Source organism: Rhincodon typus, chromosome 9 (assembly GCF_021869965.1).
Source record: "Rhincodon typus isolate 14 chromosome 9, sRhiTyp1.1, whole genome shotgun sequence".
Lineage (NCBI taxonomy): Eukaryota > Metazoa > Chordata > Chondrichthyes > Orectolobiformes > Rhincodontidae > Rhincodon > Rhincodon typus.
Window position 1 is genome coordinate 25,730,312 of NC_063340.1, and position 26,337 is coordinate 25,756,648.

At 40.0% G+C, this 26,337-nt stretch overlaps 1 protein-coding gene across 3 annotated transcripts in view; it reads left to right on the forward strand.

The window, feature by feature from the left end:
* cep43 (centrosomal protein 43) overlaps window positions 1-18,780 on the forward strand; it is a 37,145-nt gene extending 18,365 nt beyond the window's left edge. The window contains exons 4-10 of one of the 3 annotated variants that reach the window (XM_048600646.1): window positions 4,779-4,867; window positions 6,591-6,728; window positions 10,940-10,966; window positions 12,404-12,460; window positions 13,028-13,098; window positions 13,200-13,249; window positions 16,559-18,780. In XM_048600646.1, the coding sequence (XP_048456603.1) occupies window positions 4,779-4,867; window positions 6,591-6,728; window positions 10,940-10,966; window positions 12,404-12,460; window positions 13,028-13,098; window positions 13,200-13,249; window positions 16,559-16,605 (479 nt within the window). In that variant the 3' untranslated portion in view covers window positions 16,606-18,780. The other 2 variants (XM_020529352.2, XM_048600645.1) reach the window with 2 other exon arrangements.
* Window positions 18,781-26,337: the final 7,557 nt, after the last annotated feature.

The window sequence follows — 26,337 nt, forward strand, 5'->3', positions numbered from 1 at the left end:
GGAGCTGTCTTGAAGAAGGATATTTCTAGATGTTTGGATAACAGAAGTGTGAGATGACAAGCTGCCTATACACTATACTTCAATGATTTACAAAGATCTTTATTGGTAAATACTAGCTGTTGTGGTTTGCAGAAGGCTGAACTGGTGTAGTTGAGTGTCGGATCTCCTTGTCAATGATGATCCTTTGGCTGCCAAAGTATAGGAAGTGCTGAACGTTCATGACAGTTTCCTTCAACGTATGTGGGTTGATTTCTGATATTTATTTTGGCGAGAATAAGTCAAATATCTTGAATGTAGAATTGAAGAGATTGAGAATGGCAGGGATATTGCAGTCATCTGTAAACTGTAAGTCACCTATTCATATGATGGCCAACTTAATTTTGGCACTAAGGTGACTGAGGTTAGAGTTTTCCGTTGTAGTTCTTACTTACTGGAGGGCAGTGATCTTTTAAGGTGAACCTTGGAGGCTATCACACAGCCTTGCTTAATCCTGGTTTGGATTTTGTAGGAGCATTTCGGATCTCCCACTTGAATGTAACGGTTGCAGAATTATGAAGTAGTTTTTTATTGGAGATCCAGAGCTTTGTGAACTACAGAGTGAAATGCATTGGTCAGATTAATTAATGCAATGAAGGCTTCCTTGTGTTGATTTCAGCATTTTTCTTGGATTTGTCTGGCAACAGAGCAAACGGAAGGTTCCTCAGAAAAGTCTAAAGCTACACTTGATGTCCCCGTGTGGATTACTCAACCTCCAGATGTAAGCAGTTCAGGAGCACGTGAATCAAGATTTTCCATTCTGTGGACAAAAAGAAATCTTATTTGTTCCACACATAAATTACCTGCCACCTTGAAGATAGTTACATTTCTGAAGTCTGGGAGGAATTTCTTTTTTTCTTGAATCGTTAGAATGGGTGTCTGGAGTTTTGATATTGGCTAAAACTTGCCAGCTTTGAAGACCACAGTTTGAATGCCATCAAATCTGCGTGGCTCTTGTTTTTCATCGGTGTGATTGCTTTTTTTCAGCTCTACCATTAATGGCAGTTCACCATGGATTCTATAGGAGAATAGTGGGAGAGTAATTTCATTGTGGATTCACTTTAAAGAGTTGTTGAAAATGATTCCTCCCAGCATTGTCAGATATTATTATTAATAATAATAAGAGAGACATGCAAAGCAAGTTTTGGCCATTTGATTTCGGTAAATTCAAAGCTTTTCTGCTATTGCTCAGTACATCGTTGCATCTCTCTGGCTTTCTCTTCCCACCACGTGATCTTTTTCTTCCAGATTTGTCTTAAGATGTTGACCTTGAGTTTTAGAAATCTGCTTATTTTAACGTGCAATCCTGGATTATTCTGCAAGGCAGTGAAGATTGTTTGTCGTTTTTCTTTTCAAAGATTCCTTCAATTTCAACAGCATTTTCATCAAACTAGTCTGATAATAGCAATGGAATGAAGAGGCTGCGCAGCATGTCTCTGAAGTTAGCTGGGTAACAGGAAACGGATAAGTGGTAAATTAAAACAAAATGTTAGCAAGAACTGCAGATGTTGGAGTCAGAGTCAATACAGGGTGGAACTGGAGGAACACAACAGGTCAGGCAACATCAGAGGTGCAAGAAAATCGACATTTCAGGTCGGAACCCTTCATCAGGACTGGGGCGGAGGAATAGAGCTTGGAAATAAATAGGAAGGGCAGGGGGTGGGGCTGGGCTGGGGGCAGGTAGGTGGGATGGTGATAGGTGGATGCAAGTAGGGGTAGTGGAGATAGGTCAGTGGGAGGGGTGGGGTGGATAGGTGGAAAAGATGGACAGATAGTCTCAAGTCAAAGAGGCAGGGATGAGAGGAAGGGTTCGACATGGAATGTGGCCGGGGGTGGGGAGATTTTGAAACTGGTGAATTCTAAGTTGAGGCCATCGGGCTGTAGGCTCCCGAGGTGGAATGTGAGGTGTTGTTCCTCCAGTTTGCATGAAGCATTGTTGTGACACTGGAGGAGGTCCAGGATGGACATGTCACCAAGGGAATGGTTGGCAACTGGGAGGTATTGTTGATTACACCGTACAGAACGCAGATGATCCGCAAATCATTCACAGAGTCTGCACTTGGTCTTACTGATGTAGAGGAGGCCACATTGGGAGCAACAGATGCAGTAGACTGGGTTGGAGGATGACCCCCTGTAGGATATGGAAAGTTTGTCTTTGGCCTTGGATGGAGGTGAGAGGGGAGGTGTAGGGGCATGTGTAGCACCTCCTGCAGTTGCAGGGAAAGGTGCCGGGTGTGTTGGGGAGTGTGGAGTGGACGAGGGAGTCAAGGAGTGAGATGTCTGTATGAAAGGCAGGGGTGGGGAGGGAAATACCTCTTTGGTCGTGGGGTCAGATTGGTGGAAGTGGGGGAGGAGGACGCACTGGATGCGGAGATTGGAGGGGTGGTATGTGAGGACCAGTGGGACACTGTCCTTTGCATTGATCATTGTATCGGTGCTGCCTTGCGCTCCCATGAGGAGCTTGAACAGTTCATCAACTTTACAAACTCCTTTCACCCCAACCTCAAATTCACCTGGCCCATCTCCGCTACCTCCCTCCCCTTCCTGGACCTCTCTGTCTTCATCTCCGGTAACTGTCTCAGCACCGACATCTATTTCAAACCCACCGACTCCTATAGCCACCTGGGCTACACCTCCTCTCACCCACCCTCCTGCAAGAATGTGATCCCTTACTCCTAATTCCTCTGCCTCCGCTCCCAATTTGGAACATTCCACCCCTGGACATCCCAGATGTCCTCCTACTTCGAGGACCGCAAGTTGCCCCCTCCACTCAACAAAAATGCCCTCAACCGCATCTCAACATTTCCTGCGCTTCTGCCCTCAAACTTGCTCCACCCAACAAAAATGAGGACAAAGTCCCCCGGTCTTTACATACCACTCCACCAACCTCTGCATCCAGCACATCATCCTCTGCCACTTCTGCTACCTGCAATCTGACCCCACCACCAAAGAGATAGTTCCCGCCCCACCCCATCTTCCTTTCATAGGAACCACTCACTCTGCGACTCCCTCGTCCGCTCCACAAACCCCACCACACTCGGCACCTTTCCCTGCAACTGCAGGAGGTGCTACACTTGCCCCTTCAGATGCGTGCAGTAACATCTCTGAAGAGATTGATTCATAAAAATCATTAAAATATTTGGCAGGCCTCTTTTGGAGCAGTAATAGTATCCCTATCTCTGAGTCAGGAGGCTTAGGTTTATTTCCCACCTCAGGACTAGAGGGTTTGAGTTATAAGGGTAGGTTGAGACTTTTTACTGGAGACTGGGAGCTTGATGGGTGATCTTATAGAGGCTTATAAAATCATGATAGGCATAGATAAGGTGAATAGCAAAGATCTTTTTCCTAGGGTGGGGGGAGTTCAAAACTAGAGGGCTGATGGTGATATTGAGTCCAGAAGTCTGTAGAGTTCACAAGCGGAAAATGAGGTGCTGTTCTTCTATACGTGGAATGAACTGCCAGAGAAAGTGGTAGATGCAGATTCAGTTACAATATTTAAAAGACATTTGGATAGATACATTAATAGGAAAGGTTTAGAGGGATATGGGCCAAATGCAGACAAGTGGAGCTAGTTTAGTTTGGGAAACTTGGTCAGCACAGACAAGTTCACTGAAGTGTCTGTTTTCTGTGTTGCATGCCTCTATGACTCTTGTGTGTAAAATGACAAAAACTTGGTGGAGTTGGCTCTTCTGAGTCCAGTGTCACTTTGAACTGAAATGTAGCTCCTGCAAAGGACTCATGAGGTGTCGTGCTAATGTCCCTACCTTAGACCTAGGAGGCCCAGTTTCAATACCTTCCACTTCAGAGGCGTGTATTAACATTTCAACAGGTTGATTAAAAATATCTAACTCCAAAGTAGATGATAAGGTTTCTTGTCCTCAGTAGGGGTATCCCTATATCGAAGCCAAAAGGCCCAAGTTCAAGTCCTATCCATAAGTATACAAAATAACAAATCTGAGCAGGTTGATTAGAAACTATCTGTAGTTTCTAAGCATTCTTGTCGTGTAGTAGTAGTGTACCTGCCTCTGAGCCAGGACACCTGGCTTCAATTCCTATCTCGTCCAGAGTTGTATCATAATAACTCTAAACAGGTTGATTGCAAAATATGTCCCAAATGGATAACAAGTGCTCTATGGCACAAAGGTAGAGACTCTATTGCAGCCTGGAGGCCCAGATTAAAGGCTCATTTAATGCAGTCTTAACAATTCTGAACAAGTTAATTTGAAAATTTCTAGACATGCTGAGATCTGCGAAACAATATTTTAGTGACACTTGTGGAGCAGTGATAGTGTACCTGTCTCTGGGCCAGGGTGCCTTCATTCGACTCCCAACTAAAGTGGTTTATCAGAACATAATCTGAACAGAGAGATTTTAACCTATTTCCAGAAATTATCCATTGTGGAAGGGTGAAGAAGTAGAAGGCACTGATTAAAGGTGAATGGCAAAAGAACAAAATCTATTTAGTGCAACGAGTGATTACAATGTAGAATAATATAGAATATGGAATTTGGTAAAGGCAGATTTAACCCATATTTTCAAAGGGGAACTGGAAACTTGTTTGAAGAGAAAGCAATTTAAGGCTATGGGGAAAGGACAGCGATGTATAACTAGCTGAGTTCATCTGCATCGAACCAGAATTGACACAATTGGTCAAGTGGTATCCTTTTTGGCTATAACCGTTCCATGTATGAAAACATACTGGTAAATTTTTTCAGAATTTGACAGACAGTTGTACTTCATAGGGCGTTTGGTGGCTGGTCTTGTTGCTGAATTTCTCCAATTTTTCAATCTGGACTTCACTTTGGCAGTATTCCGACCAGAAACAAACACTGTAAGTTAATTTCACTTCTTTTTAAAAATTTAAATAGATTGAGTCATAAGACTTCAGGGTGGTCAGGCCTTGTCCAAAATATTTTGAGCTTGGTACTATTTAAGCTATATTTTTGTTTCTGACAAAACTTAATGAATGGTGAAAGAGATGACCATTTCTTTAAAAAATGTCTTCTACACCCGCACTTCCCAATCCAGAAAGTGGGGATGGAAAAAACGTGCATGTCTGTAACCCCTTTCATAATCTCAAGATGCTACATTGTGCTTTACAGCTGATTTAAATACCTTTGAAATGTGGTCACAATTGTAATATCTGTAAGTTCATTACAAATTTCTCACTATCACATTTTCTAAATTTCCAAATACCTCACCTTTTGGTTTCCAATCCTTTATTATATCTCTGCAGTAGTGTTTCTGTGGGGCCTGTCTTGCTGTTGGGACAGGGCGATGATAGAGGTGGCTGGGGCTTTTTGTATCAAATGTGATTTGCTGTGAGCACCATGTCAAGCCTGACTAATCTGTAAGAAAGCTGTTGTAATTTTGGAATAAGTCCCCAGTTATTAGTAAGGAGACTTCACAATGCTGACTGGGCCTACCTTGCCCAGTGCTGCTTCTGGTGCCTTGGTCTGTGCTGGGTGGTTTGTCTGGTTTTATTCCATTTTTAATTTTCTTTAGTGGCTTAGTACAACTAAGCAGCTTGCTGGGCCAATTCAGAGAAACACTAACAGGCAATCACACTATTGTGGGCCTGGGAGTCAAGTATAGGCCAAAATACGTAAAGGGCATTTGTGAAACATGTGTTTTAATGAGAATCTGATGTTGTCAGTAATGATGAACGTGAAACTGACATTTCATTCCAGGTTTATTAATTAACTAATGTTATAGACCAGACCAGACACCCTCAAAAATATTTTAAAAAGGTGGCCTAGACCCTAACTTTCTCTTATTTTAAAGGCAAATGTAAAGTGCTGTGTTCCAGATGCAGTGCAACTGGTCAAACTACTCAACATTAAACAAAATACAATTTATTTAAACACTACAGTCAAAATACAAAAAAAGAACTCAGATTAATGTAACTCTTTTGGAAAACTTAATAGAATAATAGATACAGTAACTATTACCAATTAACTGTTTCAATATAGTAACATCCCACAAATGCACCCTTTGGTAGAAAGGCAAATGAGAAAAATAGATTTGTCTCACAAGTAACCCAGCAGCAGAGAGAAATCCCAGCTTCTAGCTGTAACTGAGAAAGGGAAAGGATAGCTTCTATTCTTCAAAACTGCAGCAGCTTCTGCCCTGTTGAGACTCCAATAGTAACTGCTTAAAGCTAAACCTAAAAACTAAAAAAAAATGATATTCTGTTCGGTTAGAGCTGGCCACACCCATCTAGGTTGCTCCTATTGTTCCAACTTTTAAAAAACACCTCTAGGCCTCCTAAGCTGTTTATTCTCTATGGGTCCTCACTGGGCAGCTTTGAGCATCTGCCTTAAAATCTCTCTTCAAAAAAAAGGACAAAATAAACTCTTAAAGTCACAGCATCATCACACTAAACTTACATTCCACAAGCTACCATGGTAGGATTTGACTTGTGTGTCTAGTGTATTACTCTGTGTCTCTGGATTATGCCACTATCTCCAAAAAGTGCATTTGCAATCCCTGTCAAAGTGATTTGTTATTTACAAATTATCAAGTCTTCAGTTTCTATTGTATTTTGTGCTTAGTTCACTGGACTGGATGGACGAGATAATCTTGCAAGGGAACTAGGGATTCATGAAAGAGAAGAATTGAAGGGAGTACCATTATTATTGGAGGTGATAAGAAACGGTCAACAAAAGGAAAAAGGCACTTGCCCCTCTGACGTAAGTAGTTTATATAATAGATGATAAATATTTAAATAATACGCTTGTTTCATTAGCAGTTGCTATTTGTGCTATTTTTCATAAAGTAATTTTGATTCGTAAAGAATTGTTTATGAATGAAGAACTAGATTTTGCAGCTGTAAATTGTGTGGGCCACTGTTATGTGCACCCCAATCCCCAGCCTTCAGCATAGATAGAATATGGCATAATAATGTCCAGTTAGTCATCCAGTGTCACCACGTCAGGTCCAGTACAGAGGATATGCAGGCATGACAACCAGAAGGCTGCCCGCCACCTTTTTTTAAAAAAAAACAAATAAGCTTTTGAGCTTGTTAAGGAGTCAATTATATGTAACTTATTTTGTTTCCCATTCCACTTTTGGGTGATGGGTTGAAAAAATGTTTGGGAGTCTAATATGCCAGGTATAATGAGGTGACAAAACAGCGAAAGAAGTTTCCAACAGGACCTTGTCTGCATGTAGCAGCGAAGTCTGATAGTGAATGAGTCAGTATATGTATGTTTGTTGGCTCAATTTATTCATTGCTTGGAACCTACCATAAGCTATTCATTGCTAGAACACTGCCAAAGAAATAAAGAGAAATTAGAAACACAGGTGTCTTTAGATTGGTGGCTGTTAACAATTTCTTGTTCACAGCTTACCCCACCTCCTTTGTGACGTGTAAACCTAGATGTGCAGAGCCCTCCTTTGCGCCACCAATTGACAGCCCAGTTGGCAGCCATTAATTTTCATCTGAAGCTTAATTCATCATGCTGAAGAGCATTAAATCCAGCTCCAGATCTTGCTGTGCTCAAACCTTCAGTTTGATTCTGCAAAGGCTACACTCTGTCTCATCCAATTGCAAATCATCTTATGCAGAAAAAAAGACTTGGTTATAGGGGAGAATTGTGTACATTCTATTGAGTTTTGTAGTTGGTAAGACTTTTAATCAGGTAGGAGTATAGTGGATAGGAACCTGCTACCTACCTGTTTGCACTCCAATTAAGCCTGGGGCCTGTTGACAGCCCACCTGCCCCATTGCCAGTTGATGCTCTTAAGTAAGTAATTAATTGCCACTGGAGGTTTTTTTTAATATAGAATCCCTACAGCAAGGAAACAACAGGCCATTTGGCCCAACTAGTCCACACCAACTCTCTGAAGAACATCTCACACAGACCCACCCCCCTACCCTATCCCTGTAACCCTGCATTTCCCACGGCTAATCCACCTAGCTTGCACATCCTTGGATACTATGGACAATTTAGCATTGCCAATCCACGTAACCTGCACATCTTTGGAAATAAGGAAACCAAAGCACCCGGAGGAAACTCAAGTAGACACGGGGAGGATGTGCAAACTCCACACAGACAGTCACCCATGAATTGAACATGGGTCCCTGGCGCTGTGAGGCAGTAGTGCTAACCACTGAGCCACTGTGCCGCCCTGTTCATTGTGATGATCTATGGCTTTCGTGGTAGCAACTGTGAATTCTTCCTCAACCACACTACACCAGACAGGCCCTGTACTTCCCTACACTGAAGAGGATTAGGGCAGCAGCCTTTCTTACAAGCAGCAGCTTGCACAGCATAGTGAACTGGCACGTCCATTCAGCAATACTGAGCACAAAGAAACAGGGCTGCGATTGTTGAAAGCCATTTGTTCCCAGTCCCTAGTCTTCTCTGCAGGGGTTCCTGGCCCAACCACCTTCATCAATGAACTTCCACCTATCATAAAGTCAGAAAGAGGAATGCTGAATGATGACTGCAGTGTTCAGCACCATTTATGACTCTTAAGTAGTTACAGTCCATATTAGCAAGACCTGAAAAACATTCAAGCTTGGGGTGACAAATGGCAAATAAGTTCTGCGCCACACTGTTTCAGGAAATCACCAATGAGAGAGAATTTAACCTATCTTCCCATTCATGTTCAACAGCATTTCTGTTGCTGAATCTTCTGATAACAACATTCTGAGGGGTTATTATTGATGAGAAACTTAACTGGACCATTCATATGAATATTATAGCTGCAAAAGCTATTATAGAAAGAACATTCTTCGATGAGTAACTTCCCTCCTGATTCCCAAAAGACTGTCTACCATCAGTAAGGTACAAGTCAGCATTGCAATGGAATAATTTCAATTTGGTTGGTAGAATGCAGTACAATTCAATCTAGAATAAAGCAGCCTGCTTAACTGTCATCCAATCCACCACTTTAACCATGCTGTGGGGTGGGGGCAGAAGGATGGTGAAAGTGTGGGAAGCATAACAAGCAAACCTATGCAGTGTTATTTGCAGGCTTTCTGATTTAAAAGTCACTGGACTTAGTGTTACCTCTGCTTTCTTCCCACAAATGCTGCTAGACCTGCTGAGTTTCTCCTGCAATTTTCTGATTTGTTTCCTAATAACAATGGCCAAGTTCCAGTACCGTAGTATCAAGCAATCAATCTCTTGATTTGATTTGCTGTAGGCAGTGGCATTTCCCTACACTATGGTGACAGCAGTTAGACGATGTTGAATTCCTCATGCTGAACCACTGTCTCAGTGTAACTCCTGTATATTTGTGTTAAGAGTTGGTTTTTATTTGCAGCACTGTGGCTATGGGTTTTTGAGTTTTTTTTTATATTTCATAAAGTCCAATTCAAGTGATTTCAATCCTTCAGTACTAACCCAAAAGCAGATGCTGTAAATCTGAAATAAGAGGCCATGTGAAAGGTTGTTGATCTGAAATTTTTAATTCTGTTGCTTTCTCCACAGTTGCAGCTAGATTTGTTAAATATGTCCAAAACTTGATGTTTTTATGTCATTGGGTGTCTTTCCCATTCATCATGATGTCCACTCACGTGGTCTAACCTTTAGTCGTACTCAATTACTTCATTAGTACAGGCATAGAATATAGGAGCAAGGAAATCTGTTACAACTTTATAAATCATTGGTTAGGCTACAGATGGAATATGTGTGTAATTTTAATCACCACACTAATGGAAGGACATGATTGCTCTTGAGAGGGTGCAGAGAAAGTTCAATGGGATAATGTATGGGATGGAAAGCCTCCGTTATGACGGGAGACTGAACAGGCTGAGTTTGTTTCCCTTGGAGCAATGGAGGCTGAGGGGGTGGGAATCTAATTGATGTATGCCAGATTAAATGAGGCATAGGATAGATCGTGAGAATCTTTCCCCATAGCAGATGTGTCTAAGACCAGAGGGATAAATTTAAGGTGAAGAGTAAGTGGTTCAGAGGAGATCTGAGGAATTATTTTTTCACCAGAGGGTAGTAGGAAAATGGAACATGCTGTCTGAGCGGGTGGTAGAGGCAGGTATTCTTGCAACATCCATGAATATTCTGGATGAGCAATTAACTAGAGTATGGTAGACAGTGGACCCAGGGCAGACAAATGGAATTTGGTTGGCATAGACATGTTGGGCCAAAGAGCCTGTATCTGTGCTGTCTGATCATGTCAGACGTGATTAAAGGTTTTCTGAAAGTCCAGAACAAAGTATATTGTGGGACTTTCATCATATAATTTCCATGTCTTCCAAGGAAGTTTGTCATTCAGATATAGCTGTTTTAACTCCTTTACCTTCTTATTTATTTCTGTATTAATTGTACCTTTTTTCATAACCTAATTTTTGCATTTTCTATCCTCAGCAGGTCATTTGACTGAGTTGGCATTGCAGTTACACCTAACCTGTCATGTGCATTTTTCAACAGGAGTTTGAAGTTGATAAGTACAGATTAGGAATGAGAATGCTGGCTGATTTTTCAACTCTTGTGCTCTTTCCATGATGCTGAGGCAAATTGGAGCTCATCATTTATTCCTGAGTTTAAATCCGTTATCTTTTAGTTTGGGAGAATCAGTACACTTTATTGGAGGTGTCTTTATTCTGAAGGCTACCAGGAAAGCCCCTTCAGTAATGTTTAATTGTTAAAACAACTTTCTGTTTAGAAGCCAGAAACGATCACTACTGTTGTTTCTGTCTGATGTGATAAGAAAAGTATATAATTACGTATAACTTTTGATTGCTTAAGATACTACATTTTAAGATTCAATATTCAAAGCACAAATTGTTAAACATTTTTTAAATGCAATATTTTAGTTTAAAAGTAATTTCTAAAAGAAAACCATATGTGTTTGCTGAACATTAACATAAGAAAGTTGGTGGTGGGGGAATTTATGACAATAACATAAAAACAATGTGTTCTTTTTATTGTAGGGTGACCTGCTTAATTGTATTCCTAAGGTACTAAATAATTTATGCGACTGGTGATAAGTATTATTGTTTTGTACAAGTTACTGGGATTTACGTACCAATATGGTCCTCTTTCTATTCACAACCTTCATAATTATTTTAAGTTCCAAATTTTGCAGCTTTTCAGTAAGTGATGCAGTGGGAGATTTATGTTGTTTTACCAGGCCATTGGTGCTAGGAGTGAAGGGATGTGGATGGGGAAAGTTAGAAAATGAATGACAGGAATGCTAACATGTTCTAATTCCTCCTGTATTTTCTGGAGGTAGTTCAGCACACTAGTGTCAAACCACCCAGCAGCACTAGGAAGCTAATTCAGATATGAATGAAGCAGTTCGCAGATATTTTCTGAGAATTGTGAAATTTTACTGACAGGAAGTAAGATTAGAATGCCATGAAAATAATGCATAGATCTTGAGGTCAGCAGCAAAGCAGAGGGATTCCTTGCTGACTGCATTTAAAATTACATTCTTAACAGTATTGTAGGCTGCAGAGGGAACTTTTTCTCTTCGCTGTAGTGTAGATGTATCAGCAAGGTGAGGAGAGAGATGCAGATATAGGTACAACTCCAGTAAACCACACCTGTGTTGTTAAAAGATGAATACAGGCTCCTCAAGATATGCTTTTGGCTCAATGCTGAATATTTTTCGTAATTTCTTTATTCTACTTGTAATTCCTACTCCCCTTGCCCATTGTCCCTGGATATCGGTGCGATTAAATAACCAAGGCGGAACTGATAGAAGCAGGATTGTAGTTGATGACTGGAGTGGGAGTGCAGAATGGGTGTGTGAGGAATGACCGGGTGATGGGGATGTGGGGAGTATGAGTAGTGAGCAAAACCTGGGATGACTTGGAGTTACAAGTACAGTTTGAAATTTGCAAATGATACAGAACTCGAGGGAGATAATATTAGATTTCAAGGGGGGAATAAATGAACTGGCAGCATGGATGGGCACATGACTGTTTCTGGTGACTGAAGTCGATGACCATTTGTGGAAATACTTTCATTAACAAGAACATTTTGGAATTGGAGCAGTCTGTCTAGGAGGTGAATATAGATTCAATGATAACCTTCAAAGGGAAATTGGATAATTTCTTAATGGAGAAAACATTTGTAGGAATATGAGAATGATCTGGATAGTACATCTGTTTATTTGAAGGAGCCAGTGCAAGCTAGATGGACTGAATGGCTTCTTGTATGCCCTGTTTATGCTTATTCTGAGAACCTACCGTAGTTTCGTGAACCAGTGTTAATGAAGTAGCATAGTTTCTCAGAAGCATGGAATTGTTGATGTCATTTTAGTGTACAATAAAACGTGACCAAGAGGGATGGTAAATGTATTGCCATCTAATTTAATAAATTTGCAACTGTGTAACAATTCTTATATTTTTCTCTATTTTGGTTAAAAGCTTGTTTTGACTTTTTTCCAGGATTTGTCAGCAAAACTTATAACAGAAGCCAAGAGAAAGTTTGAATTTTATGATAGAGTGAGTTTTTAACATTCTGCCAGTATAAATTGGATTGTAAATATGTGCTGAATTTTGTGTATATTGTAATTTCTTATGTATTTTCGTGCACTTTTGTTATCAGCGGATTTGTGAAGTTGAAGTTTTATGGCTATTGCCATAAAGATTTTTTTTATGAATGGTGTAAATTTTACACATTTTAATGACATATAAACAATCAAATATAAAAATATAGTACAGTATGAAAATGAAAGAATCCATATTTGGTTGCGCGCTGTTAGTGATTGCTTGCCAGGAGAGCATGTCAGAAAATCTCAGGCCCATAACAAATGATTTTATTTATCTTGAAGTGTAATGGACGGACTCAATGCAAGAAATCATGAGGTGTCATATTTTCTATGATTTGAGTGGAATCCTTCGAGTTCTGTATTTTCAATATTTTAGTTCAATTAAATACTGGAGTTAACTCCTTTAGCATACACTCGAGGGATGGAAATCTTTTGGGAGTGTTGTGTTTATCAGAGTTAAAATTTAGAAATGTACGTATGATCTAAGGTTTAAAAAGTCCATGGTCTATCTTGATTTTAGGACAAAAATGGTGGGATAAATAAAGAAGAATTGAAGGATCTATTCATAGACCTCTTTCCTCACTTTCACAAGTAAGTCATTTTTCACTGTTTACTTTTGTATTGTACTCTGGTTCAAACCTTGTTTTTTGTTGAATTTTAACCATCGAAACCATAATTTGTTTCACTGATAGGAATATGCTGGACAGATATGTAAATGATGAATTTAAAGCTTTTAATAATGGTAAGTATACTTGACAATAAGTTTCTTAAATACATTTAAGGTTGCTGAAGTAATTGGAATTTTGTCATCTGATCCCAGTTAAGATTTAATGTTTTATCTTTCTAGCATGTTTATTTTATTACTAAGATTGTTAGATTCCCCTCTGATGTAAATTCATTCTACTTTGAAATTAATAATGTGTTTCAACACAAAGGGAACTTTCCTGTCCTGATATTCCTCTGATGAATCCATTATATGTGTGGTTTCCTAAGGAATAGAGAAATTAGGAATAGAATATTTGGCTCCTGTAAAGTGCTGGGCCATTCAGTACTACACCTACGTATCTCTATTAACTCTACTTTCTTCCCATATCCTTTGATTTTCATTAGCGCTCTCAAATGATCTATTGATCACAGTCTTAAACATGCTCATTAACTGCGCTTCCACAGCCTCATTGGGTAGAAAATTCCCTAAATGAGACCATACCCCTCAGTTCAACAGGATTTAGATTTTGAGCGTCTATTTTGTAAAACCTTGTATGAACTCTGTGTTTCACAGAAGTGACCCTTCAATTTCTTTATTCTCCAAAATACTGGGAAGTTCTACTTAACCTTCAATCATGGGACACCCCTCTTATTTAAGTAGTAAATCTAGGAAACCATTGTTCTGTCTCTTCTAAGGAAAGTATACTACTTTAGGTAAAATTTTTGCACAATACACTTGGTCTCTCCAAATCCCTGTATAATTGCAGGAAGATTTTTTTTTTGTTCCTACAACAATAACTTACGTAATGATGCTACATTAAAAAAAAACTGCACTGACTTGGTGAAAGTTAATGTACTGTTTACCTTCCAGAGTTGATGCTACACAGGCATGCTAACTTTCTTGGATTTAGTATATAAGAACACCAAAATCCCTCTAAACATATACATTTATTATGGTGTGTGGCATACCTACCTCTTAACCAAAAGCTGCCTGTTAGAGTCCCACCCCAGGACCTCTTGCCAAGGAAGATGCTTTGCTGTTAATTACTGACCTATATTAGAAGTTAACAGTGGAAAAATTCTAGAACAAGTGTCACCCAGGAAGTCTGAGCCTCTGACAGAGTCTAGTTTGGGAGCTTATTTGGAGGTTACCAGGCAGTGCAAAACTGCCTCTCAGAAGTTTAGATTTCTTGGATAATTATTGTGTGTCTGTGTGGGTTGGGACTTCTGGGATGCTGATGCACAATTGCAAATGTTTCAATGTTCATTATTGTTGACATTGAACATCTGGCTGATTCTAAAAGGCTTTTAAGAATGAGGAGATGGTTGCCTGCCATAGGGAATGGGTTATGCAGCAATACCTAGGCATTTAAACATATTTTGCTATGACCAAGAAGATTGAGGAACATTTGGTCCAGTATTTTAAAAAAGAAAAAATTGAGTGTATGTTAAAGTATTCGAAGTCCTGTGTTCAGTACAAATAGATGTTAATTCAGAGCTCCTTTACCACGCGTGTGGAGGAGGCTAGAGACTGCTCTGAATCTGGCCTCACATGCGGTCCAGTTGCTTTCTGAATCACAGCTCAGATTGGAGGTCAGTGACACTGTACCTTTCCCAATAAAGTACAGGATATTTATACATACCACGTTACAATGGTTACATGCAACATTGACATCAGTGCTTGCTGCATCCGTTTGACCTATACACCAAATCCTGTAAATACACGATCAATGATGCACAACTTCATGGACGACCTTGCGGCCTCTCATCATCTCATGATGTCTGCCAGACTCTTTATCAACTGTCCTTTGGCTCCTACGATTATCAACTACATTCCAGTATAGATTTATGTCCCTTCCTAGACATTTGCTAGCCGCATCGTTTTCTTGTTTATTACTAATGACTTTTCAAATTTGCTCATGCAATTCAGATCCCTTGCTGATCTTAGTACTGAAGATTAAAAGGGATGTTGATTACTACCAATTGATATATTTGTAATATCAGCTCTATTATAAATTTATGTATAAAATTGTATATAATTAAACATAATACTATGATTCTGTGACAGAGCTAACAATTTCATTAACAGCTTCCCTCTTATCTGACTGGCAAAGTGGCAGTTGTTTATTCTCTTGAGGTCATAGTGATCTGTTTCAAAATTGTTTCTACCGCCCCTGCCATGTTGTTTGTCTCTAGGTCCTTCATAGAATTTGTACAGTGTGGAAGTAGGCCATTCAGCCCATCATATCCACAGTGACACTCCGAAGACTATGCCACCCAAACCCGCCCCCACCATATCCCTGTAACCATACATTTACCACGGCTACTCTACTTAGACTGCGCATCCCTGGAAACTATGGGGCAATTTAGCACGGCCAATCCCACCTAACCTGCGCACCTTTGGACTGTGGGAGGAAACCAAAGCACCTGGAGGAAACCCACACAGACATGAAGAGAATGTGCAAACTCCACACAGACAGTCACCCAAGAGTCAAATCAAACCTGGGTATCTGGTGCTGTGAGGCAGCAGTGCGAACCACTGAGCCCCCATGTTCTAATCTTCTTGCTGACGGAGAAAAAAGTTTTTTTTCAAGAGCGTTTGTTGAAATTAGTCTCTGCATCCAAGACTAGCTGCCTTCAAAATTTAATTCCCCAATATCTAATAAATTTAAACTTCTATTCTTGTATAAATGTGTCTGCTCTTAATACGTAATAATAGTTATTTAAAAAGCCTCATCTCAGGCAAATCAAGCTTTCCCCTTCTACTTCGTATAAAAATCTGAAATCTCAAATCAGATGGTTTTCATCTGAGCTGCCTTATTAGTCTTACTGTTTGCATTCTAGTCCGATCTTACTAAGACTCAGGCATTTTGTTGTCTGTCTGTGAAGGCCATGATTTGAGCTATATGAAATGCTACATCAGCTAAAATTTCCTTCGATTGACTGTGTCAGTTTAAAAAAAAATACCCTAATAGCCATTTTGTCATATTCAGCCACGGGCAGCTACAACAGTGTAAATGAGGAAACCAGCAGAATAATTAACCTCGGCAACCAAGAAATGGCAATGGAAAAAGTTGTTATTTTGCTTTGTTATTCACTTGATACAATATTAGATTTGTCAGCAGATCATATAATCAAAAATATTTTAAAACTATTGTTTATCCAGTTAAGATTTTAAAGTGATTTGTTTTATTTCTTCCTTGTTGAATTAGTGATTGATTTTGATGAGTTTCTGGGAATGTACAAAAGATTTTTCGTCCAATGTAGAAGTGTGGTAAGACAAGCTTTTGCAATTAAAAATTATAATGATGTATTTGTTTAATAAAAAGCTCCCTTTTTCCATTAGGCATACCCAGATCTGAGGGGGGAAAAAAGCAGCCAGGACCCTTCTAAACCTCTGACTCTGGAATTCTATAACTGGCTGTTCTGATTTCTAAAACCAGTTCTCTGCCCTTGAGAGACTTTCAAAAATGCATGCTTGGAACAAAAAAAAATGCCAATGAACCTAAACAATCTTCCAAGCAATCATTTACATTAGAGATTCTGAAGTGAACAGTCTTGTGCATTCATTTGAAGAGTACACTCAAATTTTTCCCAAATTCTATCATAATAAAGTAAAATCATAGAAAAAGCAGTCAAAAGGTTTTATTAACAGTTATATTTTGGTCAGTTTACAACATGGCATTATCTCAGCAGACAGAATATGTGGTATCCATAGAGAAGTGGTGGTTAATCATCAAAAATATTCATTTGCCTGTGGAAATGCCAAAATAACCAATTTTATATACCTTATCTATGTCTGGTGTTCAGCATCAAAATCTACCGAGCAGTTTCTTGAACAGAATTTTTGGTTTATTTTTAAAATGAATTTTATTCAGTAAAGATACAATAATTGGTTTATACACAGTCATATACAATAATGTGGAAGTGTAAATGTTTAATCCTCTGAATATCTGAAAAAGAAAATACTTGGGTTATACTTGGAGGCAAAAGAATAAAGTTTAAATATTTTGGAGTTTCTTGCTCTGATGTTCTTGCTGGTGTGGTCAAATCACTAATCTCGCATGTTTGGCTCTAATGTCTTGCTGACACTGTTTCCTCAGCAAGTACAGTCTCGAGATATGGTTCGAGCCGCAACATCAAAAGAGCAAATTGGTTTCACCCTGAACTCAATAAGCGGGTTTTCTTTTTGGAACTGCAAGAGAGATCAAGAAAGCAGCTTGTTTTTAGCAAACTTCCTGTATCTCAGCTTGTTCTTAGCAGGCTTCCCTCTTGCTGAACCAGATAATACAGGCACTTCTCTAAGCCAGACACTGTTCACAACAGCCTCAGCTGGAGTCTGCAGCAAAGTAAATAGTTATCATTAGTTATATGATTTACAGGATTCCTTACTTAAAAACTCCCATGTCTACAGTGATCTTTAATTGACCTTGTTTAAAGAAACCACTTCAAGTATATTTAAAAAACTTGAAACAAATCAATTTTCCACAATCTTTCAAAAGTTTGCCCACCAGACAATGTAAGTGTATAGCATCTTCACAGCAAGTCTTAAAATGGTCAAAGGAATGTTCAGCGAAGCTGGAGCAAAGAAAACCTCAGTTCACTCTGGTACATAAGAATTAGGAGCAGTTGTAGGCAATTCAGCTCCTCAAACCTGCTCTGCCACCTAATACAATCATGGTTGATCTCATCTTGGCCTCAACTCCGCTTCCTTGCCCACTGCCCATGACTAATTAAAAATCTGACCATCTCCTCCTTAAATTTATTCAGTATCCTGGCATCCACCACACCCTGGGGTAGGAAATTCTGCAGATTCACGACCCTTTGATAGAAGTAGTTCCTCCTCGTGACTCTTTTAAATCTGCTATCCTTTAGCTTAAAACTATGACCTTTCATACTGGAGTGCCCCACAAGGGGAGATATCTGCTCTATGTCCGCTTTGTCAATCCCACACACTTATCCATGTTAAACTTCATCTGTCACATTGAATCATTTACTTATCCTATCCATTCCAATTGTAAATTTCTTATTTCTTCATTGAAGCTTATTTTACTCTGATTTTAGTATCTTCTGAAAATTTGGCTACAGTATATTTTATTCTCATATCCATGTCATTGATATAGATTGACAATAGTTATGGAGTCATAAAGTTATACAGAACAGAAACAGACCCTTTTGTCCAAATTGTGTGTGCTGACTGTACCCTAAACTGATCTAGTCCCATTTGGCCCATATTCCTCCAAACCCTTCTTTTTCATGTACCCATCCAGATAACTTTTAAATGTTGTAATTATACCCACCTCCACCACTGCCTCTGGCAGCCCATTCCATATATCCATCATCATCAGTGTCAAAAAGTTGCCTCTGACGTCCCTTTTAAATCTTTCCCCTCTCACCTTAAACCTGTGCCCTCTGGTTTTGGACTCCCTATCCTGGGAAAATGACCATGACCATTCCCCCTTTCCCTGCACCTCATGATCGTATAAACCTGTACAAGGTCACCCCTCTGATGTTGCAGGGAAAGAAGCCCCAGCCTATTAAGCCTCTCCCTGTTGTTCAAACCCTCCATTCCCAGCAACATCCTTGTAAATCCTTTCTGCACCCTTTCAAGTTTAACAATACTTTTCCTAAAGCAGGGAGACCAGAAATTAATGCAGTATTCCAGAAGTCACCTCACCAGTGACCTATAAAGCCACAACATGACATCCCAACTCCTATGCTCAATGCACAGACTAATGAAGGCAAACGTGTCAAATGCCTTCTTCACCACTGACTACCTGCGACTCCACTTTCACAGAACTATGCACCTACACTCCTAGGTCTCTTTTTGTTTGGCAACGCTCCCCTGGGCCCTACCACTAACTGTATAAGCCCTGCCCTGGTTTGGCATACCAAAATGCAACACCTCACATTTATTTAAATTAAACTGCATCTGTCATTCCTCGGCCCATTGGTCCATCTGATCAAGGGCCCATTGTACTCTGAGCTAACTTTCTTCACTGTCCACTACCCCAACAATTTTGGTGTCATCTCCAAACTTACTAACCATACGTCCTATATTCACATCCAAATCATTTATATAAATGACTAAAAACAGCAGATCCAACATTGATCCTTGCAGCACAGCACTGGTCACAGGCCTCTAGTCCGAAAAACAACCCTCTACCACCGCCACCCTATGTCTCCTGCCTTCAAGCCAATTTTGTATCCAATTGGCTAGCTCCCGTTAGATTTCATGTGATCTAACCTTGCTAACCAGTGTATCATGCGGAACCTTGTGTCTTGCTGAAGTCCATATAGACGTTTACTGCTTTGCCTTCATCAGTCTTTGTCATCTCTTCAAAACACTCAATCGAGTTAAGGAGTGATGCCTCTTGGGGGAATATCACACTGACAGCCAGCTTTCCGGTACCCTAACTGGCTCTACTGTAAAACGGAGTATGTCAGGTCCCAAGCATTCTATTGTGATAAGGGAGAAAAGAGATAGGTCTGAGGCTTGTTCAGTAAATCAGGGCTGCAAGTTAAATATTCAAGGCAGGCAAGAGCAGAGAATGAGGTAAGGGTGATTAATTAAACTGCATTTATTTATGTGCAAGAAGCCAGACGGGCAAGACGGATAAACTTAGGGCATGGTTGGGAACATAAGACTGGGATATCATAGCTATGACAGAAACATGGCTCAGAGAGGGGCAGGACTGGCAGCTCAGTATTCCAGGGTGTAGAACCTAAAGGAAGAATGGAAAGGGATAGCAAGACAGGAAGGGGTGTGGCCTTTTTGGGTAAGGATATTCCTGGGAAAACATCCAGTGAAGTTATGTGGGTGGAACTGAGAAATAAGAAAGCGATGATCACCTTATTGGGATTTTACTATAGGCCCCCAAATAGTCAGTGGGAAGTTGAGAAGCAAATAATAAAGGAGATCTCACATATATGTAAGCATAATATGGTAGTAATGGGAGGGGATATTAACTTTCCAAACTTAAACTGGAACTGCCATAGTGTTAAGGGCTTAGATAGAGAGGAATTTGTTAACTGTGTACAAGAAAATTTTCTTATGTGGTATGTGAATGTACCTATTAGAGAAGCACCAAAAGTTGAGCTTCTGTTGGAAAATAAGGCAGGGCAAGTGACTGAGTTGTCAATGGGGGGAGCACTTTGGGGCTAGTGATCATAATTCTATTAGTTTTAAAACAGTTATGGAAAGGGATAGACGTGATCTAAAAGTTAGAGTAAGGCCAATTTTGATGGTATTAGGCAAGAACTTTCAAAAGTTGATTTGGAGAAGATATTCACAGGTAAAGGGACAGTTGGAAATTGGGAGGCCTTCAAAAATTAGATAATGAGAGGTTAGAGACAGTGTATTCCTGTTAGGGCAAGGCTGGTAGGTGTAGGGAATGCTGGATGACTAGAAAAATTGGAGTACTGGTCAAGGGATAGGAGGAGGCATATGTCGGGCAGAGACAGCTGGGATCGTGTGAATCCCTAGAGGAGTATAAAGACAGTCGGAGTACCTTAAGAGGGAAATCGGGAGGGCAAAAAGGGGACATGGCATGGCTTTGGCAAATAGGGTTAAGGAGAATCCAAAGAGATTCTACAAATATATTAATGGCAAAAGAGTAACAAGTGTGAGAAAAGGGCCCTTTTAAAGATCAGCAAGGATCCAAAGATGCTATATATGGAACCACAAGAGATGGGTGAGTGGTGAGATACTGAACAAATATTTCGTGTCAGTATTTAATGTGGAGAAGAACATGGAAGCTAGGGAACTTGGGGAAATAAATAGTGATATCTTGAGAAGTGTCCATATTACAGAAGAGGAAGTGTGGAGGTCTTAAAACGCATAAAAGTAGCTAAATCCCGGAACCTGTTTCGGTGATCCCAGAACTTTGTAGGAAGCTAGGGAAGAGATTGCTGGGCCCCATTCTGAGATATTTGTATCTTTGACAGCCATGGGTGAGGTGCCGGAAGAGTGGAGGATGGCTAATGTGGTGCCATTATTTAAAAAGGGTGGTGAGGAAAAGCAAGGAAACTATAGACCAGTGAGCCTGATGTTATGGATGGGTAAGTTGTTGGAGGGGATTCTGAGGGACAGGGTTTACATTCATTTGGAAAGACATTGATCAATTAGGGATAGTCAACATGGTTTTGTATGGGGGAAATCGTGTCTTCAGTTGTAGGCCAGAGGATGGAACCCTGTGGTACCCCACTAGTTGAGCTTGCCAACCTGAAAGGTACCATTTATCCTGACTCTCTGCTTTATGTTCGTTAAAGTCAAAAATCACATGACACCAGGTGATCGTCCAACAGGTTTATTTGAAATCACAAGCTTTTGGGGTGTAGCCCCTTCATCATGGCTGCGCTCTGAAAGCTTGTGCTTTCAAATAAACCTATTGGACTATCACCTGGCATTGTGTGATTTTTGACTTTGTCCACCCCAGTCCAACACCGGCACCTCCACATTATGTTGATTAGCCACTCTTCTACCCAAGCTAATATGTTACCCCTAACCTAGTGTGATCTTACCTTGTGTATTAAATTTTCATACGGCAACTTATCAAGTGCCTCTGCAAGTCCAGATATATTAGATCTACAGGACCCTGATTATCAACTTTATTTGTTACATCTTTGAAGAACTCTAGCAAATTAGTTAAACACAATTTACCCTTTGTAAAACCACACTGACTCTGATGGATTGCATTGTGATTTTTCCACATGTTCTTTACTACTTGATTAATAATCGATTTCCGTTAATTTCCCAGTGACAGATACTAAATTAACTGGTCTATAGTTTCCTGCTTTCTGACTCCCTCCTTTTTTGAATAAATGTGTTATGTTAGCATTTTTCCAACCCATTGAAACCTTTCAAGAATCAGGTAGATTTTGGAATATTACAACTTATGCATCTGCTATATTATACCATGACTTTTAAGATTCTAGGATGTACGTCATTAGGCCTTGAGGACTTGACTGCCTTTAATCCCAATAGTATGCTCAGTACTTTTTCCCCTGTGATGGCAATTATTTTAAGTTTCTCCTTTTCTATAACCTCTGCATTACCTATTATTGTTGAGATGGTTTCATCGTCCTTCACCATGAAAACTGAGGCAAAATATTGATATAGTCTGTTATTTCTGTGTTCCCAGTTATCAACTCTCCAGACTCATCCTGTAAGAGACTAACATTCACTTTAACTGCTGTATTCCTTTTATAAACTTACAGAAATGCTTGCTACCTGTTTTAAGATGTTGCACCAGATTTCTTTCTTAATTAACATTTTGCTCTTTTTATATATTTTTTGGTAACCCTTTGTTGATCTTTAAAACTTTCCCTGTCCTCTGCCTGCCACTGACCTTAGCAGTATGGTATGCTTTAGATTTTTGGCCTGATGTTATTAAATTGCTTGCTTAGTAAGCTTACTTTTTCCCCCTCTTACAATCTTTCTTCCTCTCTGGAATATATTTTAGATGGAAGGAATTGACTATCTCCTTAAATATCTGCCACTGTTGATCAACTATCCTACCTTTTGTCTTTCTGTACAGTTCACTAGGGCCAATTCTGTCCTCATGCTTATGTAATTACCTTTCCTTAACACCAGAAAACTTGTGTGAGATTCAGAGTTTCTGGTCTTCAAACTGATTTTGAAGTTCCACCATGCAATGATCACTCTTCCCTACTAAGATGCCACCTGGACTGGAAGGTTTGAGTTATAAGGAGAGGCTGGGACTTCTTTCCATGGAGCATAGGACATTGAAGGGTGACCTTATAGAGGTCTATAAAATCATGAGAGGCATAGATAAGGTAGATGAGTAAATGTAACAATAAAGCTAATTCTAATTCTAAGATAACTAACAGCTTTTACCCATCACAGGGGAATCAAAAACGAGAGGGCATAGGTTAAAGGTGAGAAAGGAGAGGTACAAAAGGGTCCAGAGGGACAATTTTTTTTACACAGAGGGTAGTGAGCGTCTGGAACAGGCTGCCAGAGGTTAGTGTGGAGGCGAGTACAATTTTGTCATTTAAGAAACATTTGGACAGGTACACAGTTGGGATAGGTATGGAGGGATATGGACCAAACGCAGGCAAATGGGACTAGTTTAATGTGAAGGCCGAAGAGCTTGGTTTCCATGCTGTAAACCTCTATGACTATGACTATGTCTATGTGATTGTTCATTAATCCTATCTCATTATACATTACTAAATCCAAAATAGTCTGCTCCCTGATTTGTTTGGAACAATATGTTGGAGAACCACAATCTGTAATAAAATCTATGAATGCTGTTTTGAGACTATCCTTGTCAATTTAATTAATCCAGTCTATAGAAGATAGAACAGTATAACACTGGAATAGGCCTTATAGCCCACCATTTCTGCAACAACCATGATGCCATTCTAAACACATCCCATCTGCCTGCACATGGTCCGTATCCCTCTATTCTCTGCCTGTTCATGTGTCTGTATAAATGCCACTTAAACGTTGCTATCATATCTGCTTCTACCACCTTCTCTGGCAGTGCATTCTAGGCACGTAAAACCCTCTGGATTAAAATAATTTTCCTCGCACATCTCTATTAAACTTTCCCCCTCTCACCATAAACCTATACCCCCAGTATTTGATATTTCAACCCTGGGAAAAAGACTCTGACTCTCTGCCCTGTCGATACCTCTCGTAATTTTATATACTTCTGACAGGCCACCCCTCAGCCCATGACGCTTCAGCAAAAACAATCCAAATTTGTCCAGCTTCTCCATATAGCTAATACACTTCAATCTAGAGCAACATCCTGGTAAACCTATTTTGCAACCTCTCCAAAGCCTCAATGTCCTTCTTACAGTGTGGCAACCAGAACTGCGTACTCTACTCCAAATGTGGCTTTTATATATCTGCAACATTATTTGCTAACTTTTATACTCTATACCTGGCCGATGAAGGCAAGCGTGCCATGTGTCATTTTATCAACTTGTGTTACCACTTTCGGGAAGCTACAGATTTGCACCCCAAGATCCCTCTGTATATCAATGCTCCTAAGGGTCCTGCCATTTCCTCTTGCATTTGACATCCCAAAATGCATTGCCTCTCATTTGTCCGGATTAAACTCCATCTATGATTTCACCACCCAACTTTTCAGCTGACCTACATCTTACTGTATCCTTTGACAACCTTCCTCACTATCCACAACTGCATCAACTTTTGTGTCTTCTTGCAAACCTCCTCATCAGATTACCTACATTTTCATTCAGATCATTTATATATATCTTTATCTTGATATTACAAGCAACAGAGATCCCAGCTCTCATATTTGCAGAAACTACACTGGTCACAGACTGCAGTCGGAAAAGCGACCCTCTACAACTACCCTCTGTCTTCTATGACACAGCCAATTTTATATACAACTTGCCTAATCATCATAGATCCCATGTGACTTCATCTTCTGGACCAGCCTACCTTCAGGGACCTTGTCAAATGCCTTTGAAAAGTCCACGTAGATTATTTCCACTGCCCTGTCCTCATCAATCATTTTCGTCACTTAGAGTCATAGAGACATATAGCATGGAAACAGAACCTTCGGTCCAACCAGTCCATGTTGAACATAATCCCAAGCTAAACTTCTTCAAAAAGCTCCATCAAATTTGTAAGACAAGACCTCCCCCACACAAAACCATGCTGAATATCCCAAATAAATCCATTCTTTACTAAATACAAGTAAATCCTGTCCCTGAGAAGCATCTCCAATAATTTCCCTACTACTGATGCAAGGCTCACGGCCTATAATTTCATGAATTGTCCTTGTTGCCCTTCTTAAGTAAAGAAATAACATTGACTATTCTCCAGTTTTCTTGCACCTCACCTGTGGCTAAACAGAATACAAATATCACTGTCATGGCCCTTTACAATCTCCCCCTTTTCCTCCCTCAATATCCTGGGATAGATCCCACCAAGCCCTGGGGGCTTATCTACCTTAACGTTTCCAAGACATCCAACACCACTGCCTCCTTAATATTGACATGTCCTAGAATATCAACATACTCCTTCATATTCTTAAAGTTGTCCATGTCCTTCTTGGTGAATACCAATGTGAAGTACTCATTAAGGACATCACCCACTTTTCCTGGCTCCATTTTCTCTTCGTTTCTTTGTCTTTGAGTCGACCTTACTTTTACCTAGCTACCATCTTGCTGCTAACATAAGTCTGAAATGCCTTGGAATTCTCATTAATCCTACTTGTCACGGACATTTTGTAGACCCTTTTTTGTCTTCCTAATTCCTTGTTTAAGTTCTTTCCTGCTGCCTTTATATTCTTGAAAGATCTTGTCTGATTTCAGTTTCCTAAACCTTACAGATGCTTCATTTTTTGTTTGACTAGACTTTTAATATTTCTTATCATCCAAAATTCGTGAATCTTGCCATCCTTATCTTCCTCACAGGAACATGCTGGTCCTAAACTCTGATCAGCTGGCCTTTAAAAGACTCCCATATTTTAGTTGTGGATGTACCCTCAAAAAGCCACCCCCAAATATAATTTCTCCTGTTCCTGCCTAATATTGTCATAATTAGCCTTCCCCGAGTTTAGCACTTTCACCCAAGGGACCATAACTATCTTAGAACTTACAGAATTATGATCATTGTTCCAAAATGCTTTCCCACTAAAACTTCGATTGCCTGGCCAGGCACATTCACCAATACAGTTCTAGTAAGGCCCCTTCCCTAATTGGACCATCTACATATTGTTTTAAGAAGCCCTCCTGGATGCATCTAACAAATCCTGTCCCATCTAAGCCCCTGGCACTAAGGGAGTCCCCGTCAGTATTGGGAATGTCAAAATAACCATGTTTTAACATGTTTCCACGATCTGCCTACATATCTATTTCTCTATCTCCCATTCGTTATAGAAGGCCTACATTAGGACCCCATCATAGTGATTTCATATTCTTTCTTAATCCTGAGTTCTACCCATATGGCCTCGCTGGATGAGTCCTCCAAGATGTCCTGTCTCGGTGTAGCCCTCCTTAATCAGTAATGCAAGTCCCCCACCCCTTTTACATTCCTTCCTATAATGCCTGAAACATAGAATCTCTGGAACACTGACCGCCAGTTCTGCCTTTCTCTCAAGCAAGTTTCTGTCATGC